Below are 4176 nucleotides of genomic sequence, written 5' to 3'. Positions count from 1 at the left end.
CAATGGGAGCTGGTTGTCTCTATATCTATTTTCAGAACATCCAAGTTTTATCATCAGCAGACATTACTAAAGAACTCCAAAATTTTAATGCCCATACCATATTTTCAACGCTAAAACAAGTTTGGAATTGCAACAAAATGAACCGAAAATATGAAAAATATGCCTAATATATTTATTGATTTGCTTTTGTTTCAGTGACTCATCTTAATCATTGCTTAAAGTATTAGATAACGCACAGTCTAGGGGATATAATATTACCGTTATATTTTTCTGGTGTAAAGCGAACTAATATCAGGGGCGGATATATGTAGCCCATGGTTTTGTTGGGGGAAATTGGCCATTGGGAGGGAAACTCGGAAAAGTCATTTTTAAATATCGAAATTTCATTAGTTTTATAGATAAAATCTTGGTTTTTATAATACTTATTTACTTATAGTGCTGTACTTGTCTTTAGATGCATTTATTGACAAAACTTGCAATCGCTATACATTTCCATATGTGGTACTCGACTTGAGCTCAACATTTAATAAGCAAATTTAAATTCTCTTACTGATTTGAACCGTCTTTTACGTAACTCTTGAGTAAATTTAGCAAATTTATAACTTATTTCTGAAACTATTCACTCCTTACTTCAGTTTTCTGCGTCACTAAATGCGACTTGGCTTTTTGTTGAGTGGTTGTTAAACAAGCTAAACGATTTTCTAGCCAAAACCATAGAAACGGCTAAATTTAGCCGAATTTCCTGAATGAATTTGGATTTGCAAATTTCTTGAAATCAAGGGAGGTTGTGACTTTCATTTGTCGTCTCAAAAATCCATATACCTACGTTTCGGCTCCAGTAAAATCAGTCTCTACTTGTTTGTGCTCGTGTGTGGTATTCTCTAATAGAAATAAAATAATTCAGTTTATAAAGGATAAAACGGTGACAATCAAAATTCTCATTACTAGTTAGTTTATATCCCCGTATACATGTAAAAGTATATTGCGTGGCTTTATTTTCGTGGTTGCCGTAACAATCCAAGTGGACTAATTTAACAATATCCCAAAATTTTGTTTAAAGAACAAGTGTTATTATTAAATATCCTTTTGGTTTACTATATTTTGATTTAACGCAATATGAACAAGATTCGCACAAACCTATTAACTGGCATGTTCGTTCGGCGCTTGCCAATTCTGGACTTCATTCGGCATTCTTGCGGCGCTGAGGCACGCGGTGGCAAAGGTCTGGTGATCGGCGTCTATCAGAAGGAAGGCGACAAGGAACCGAAACTAACTCCGAGCGGTGAGAAGGTTAACGATCGTCTCGGCGGCAAACTAACGGAACTGATTAGTGAGACGAAAATCGTTGGGCGCCTCGGCCGTGGTAAGGTATTCAACAACATAGATGTCGAGTTCCGTAGCGTTGCTCTGGTTGGCCTCGGTCTCGAGGGAATTGGATTCAATGAACTCGAAATGCTGGATGAGGGCATGGAAAATGTCCGTGTTGCTGCTGGCATTGGTGCCCGTTCGCTGCAAGAGATGGGTTGCACCGAGGTCTTTGTCGATGGCATGGACTATGCTGAACAGGCTGCCGAAGGGGCCACGCTATCTATTTGGCGTTACACAGATATGATATCGAAAAAGGATCGTCCGATTATACCGAAATTGGAGCTTTTCGATTCACCCGATATGGACAGTTGGACACGTGGTGTGTTTAAGGCGGAGGCACAGAACTTGGCCCGACGTCTGAGCGATGCTCCTGCTAATTGTATGACTCCCACTCTATTCGCTCAGGCTACGGTCGATGCTTTGTGTCCTTGCGGCATTACCGTCGAAATTCGTACCATGGATTGGATTGAACAGCAGCGTCTCAACTCGTTCTTGATGATCGCCAAGGGCAGCTGTGAGCCACCGGTTCTGATGGAGATAAGCTATTGCGGCACCTCACCCGAGGATAAACCCATTCTATTTCTGGCCAAGGGCATCACATTCAACTCTGGTGGTATCAACTTGCGTCCATGCAAGGACATGGATGAATATCGTGGCTGTATGTCCGGAGCTGCTTCTGCTGTGGCCATGATGCGTTGCTGTGCCGCCTTGTCGCTGCCGATTAATGTCGTTTGCGTTATTCCATTGTGCGAGAACATGCCCTCGGGCATGGCCTGCAAACCGGGCGATGTCTGCACATTGCTGAATGCACGATCTATGGCAGTGCGTGATTTGGACAAGGCTGGCGTTGTCGTCATGGCCGACCCATTGCTCTATGGGCAAGAGGCATACAAGCCACGTCTCGTTGTCGATGTGGCCACCTTGGGTGAGGGTGTTAAGAAAGCGTTCGGCGGCGGCGCTACTGGCATATTCTCCAATTCACATTACATTTGGAAGCAGTTCCAAGCAGCCGGTTCTCTTACTGGAGACCGTGTGTGGAGATTGCCATTGTGGAATTACTTTAAAAAGCAAGTCACTGATGAACTTGGCTATGATATTAGCAATGATGGACGTGGCCTGGCCAGTTCCTGCCTGGCAGCTGCTGTCCTCCATGAGCTGGTGCCATGCGTGGATTGGGTGCATTTGGATACCCGTGGCACAGGACTGCTAAGCAAATATGGACTTATACCATATCTATCGGCTAACCGTATGACTGGACGTCCCACCCGCACCTTGGTGCAATTCGTCTACCAGATGGCATGTCCCGCCGAGCAAAAATAATATCGCCCCCAGATATTCTATGCGAACATCATCATCCCCCCCCCCCGCCGAAATGGTGTTATGTTATTCCTGTTTATCGATGATGATGATGTTTGTTCCCAAATTATTTCCCGGAGTTATATCTAAATTGCGCTAAGATGTGTGTGTGTGGTCTTAATAATGCGCTGGTGTATTTGTGTATTTTACAGTATGGTACGCAGTTCTGGAATCGAGAGTTGATGATGATCAACAAATCGTCGGATTTTGTCAAATATCTTGCATCCCCAAGCCTTAAGGAATGCCCATTAACATTTGTAATGTTTGGATACAAATTCTTTGGTTTATCAATTCATATCAATTTCTATGTGCATATCCGTATTTCGAGAATAGAACCGCGTCCAGTATGAGCTTAAAAGATATAAAATATAAAAAGGTATTTTTAATTCAGGGAACCAAAAGAAGGGGCCAATTATGGTACTAGCTATGGGACTAGTTATGGTGGAAAATTAAGAGTCCTTTGTCTTTCTTATGCACACTTAGCGAGGCTTTAGCTGCCTTCTCAAGATAATATTGTGAACCGAGCGGATCAACAAGAATCAAAGCACTCGGGCCAACCGGTCTAGCCACACCCATTCCATCGTATCTCGAACTAACAAAAAAAAGTCTAATCTCTAGCCAATATTCACAATCCCATGGAGTAACGTTTGAGACAAAAATAGTTTATCATGACAGACCCAGTAGAGTTTAGGAAAAGCCAAGAAGTCGAACTATTGTTTTCACTTTCGAGTTTATCAACTTATTCTTAATGAGGTTGCATTTCATCACAAGGGATAGTATATCTTTCCATGGTTACGGAAATTATGGAGATAACATTCTACTTGGATATCACCATGAACAGAATTGGTAAAAAATGTGACACCAAACACCAACATACTGCAGTAAAAACTTTAAGCTAATTACCCACAAGCTCAAGTTGCTCCTGGCTTGAACCTTATCGAAAACTTGGTCTTTTTTAAAAAAGCGGTTGGCCAAGAAGGTTTTCATAAGGATCATCCAATATGAATGGGATTCTGATGTCCATGACCTTGGACCTAATACATTTAATGCTTGAAATCTTCAGGCCCTAATCTGCCAAGTGCATATTAGTTTAAAAATAATAACTTTTTAGTTCTATGTAGGTATACTTTGGAATAGGTAAACAATAAATTTACAGCGTTACGTTACAGCGAACTTTGAATTTAAATTCTCAAATCTATAAATTACCAAGACATTCAAAAAAAAAAAAAAATAAATAAATAAATAAATAAAAATAAAATGTCAGGTCAATGAATAAAAACAAAGTTTATATTCTTTTTTGCTTCCCAATATATTTTAATCTCTTTCGGAAATCATCTTCAGGGGCTACAACAATTGTAAATTTCAAGTTTCAAATTTCCATATACATTTAAGAAAGCAATTAAAACATTTATTTAATATAATATACTAATATAATATAATATAATATAATAC

The 4176-nt window shown here is 40.1% G+C and overlaps 1 protein-coding gene across 1 annotated transcript; it reads left to right on the top strand.

The window, feature by feature from the left end:
* The first annotated feature begins 838 nt into the window (after nt 1–838).
* On the top strand, nt 839–3110 carry LOC6646385 (cytosol aminopeptidase). The gene has a single exon (XM_002069026.4). The coding sequence runs from the start codon at nt 1117–1119 to the stop codon at nt 2686–2688; it is 1572 nt and encodes a 523-aa protein (XP_002069062.1). The 5' UTR covers nt 839–1116; the 3' UTR covers nt 2689–3110.
* The last annotated feature ends 1066 nt before the right edge of the window (nt 3111–4176 follow it).

The sequence above is a fragment of the Drosophila willistoni genome, assembly GCF_018902025.1.
Source record: "Drosophila willistoni isolate 14030-0811.24 chromosome XR unlocalized genomic scaffold, UCI_dwil_1.1 Seg143, whole genome shotgun sequence".
In the NCBI taxonomy this organism is placed as follows: Eukaryota; Metazoa; Arthropoda; class Insecta; order Diptera; family Drosophilidae; genus Drosophila; species Drosophila willistoni.
This window is presented reverse-complemented; position numbering and strand designations above follow the sequence as displayed.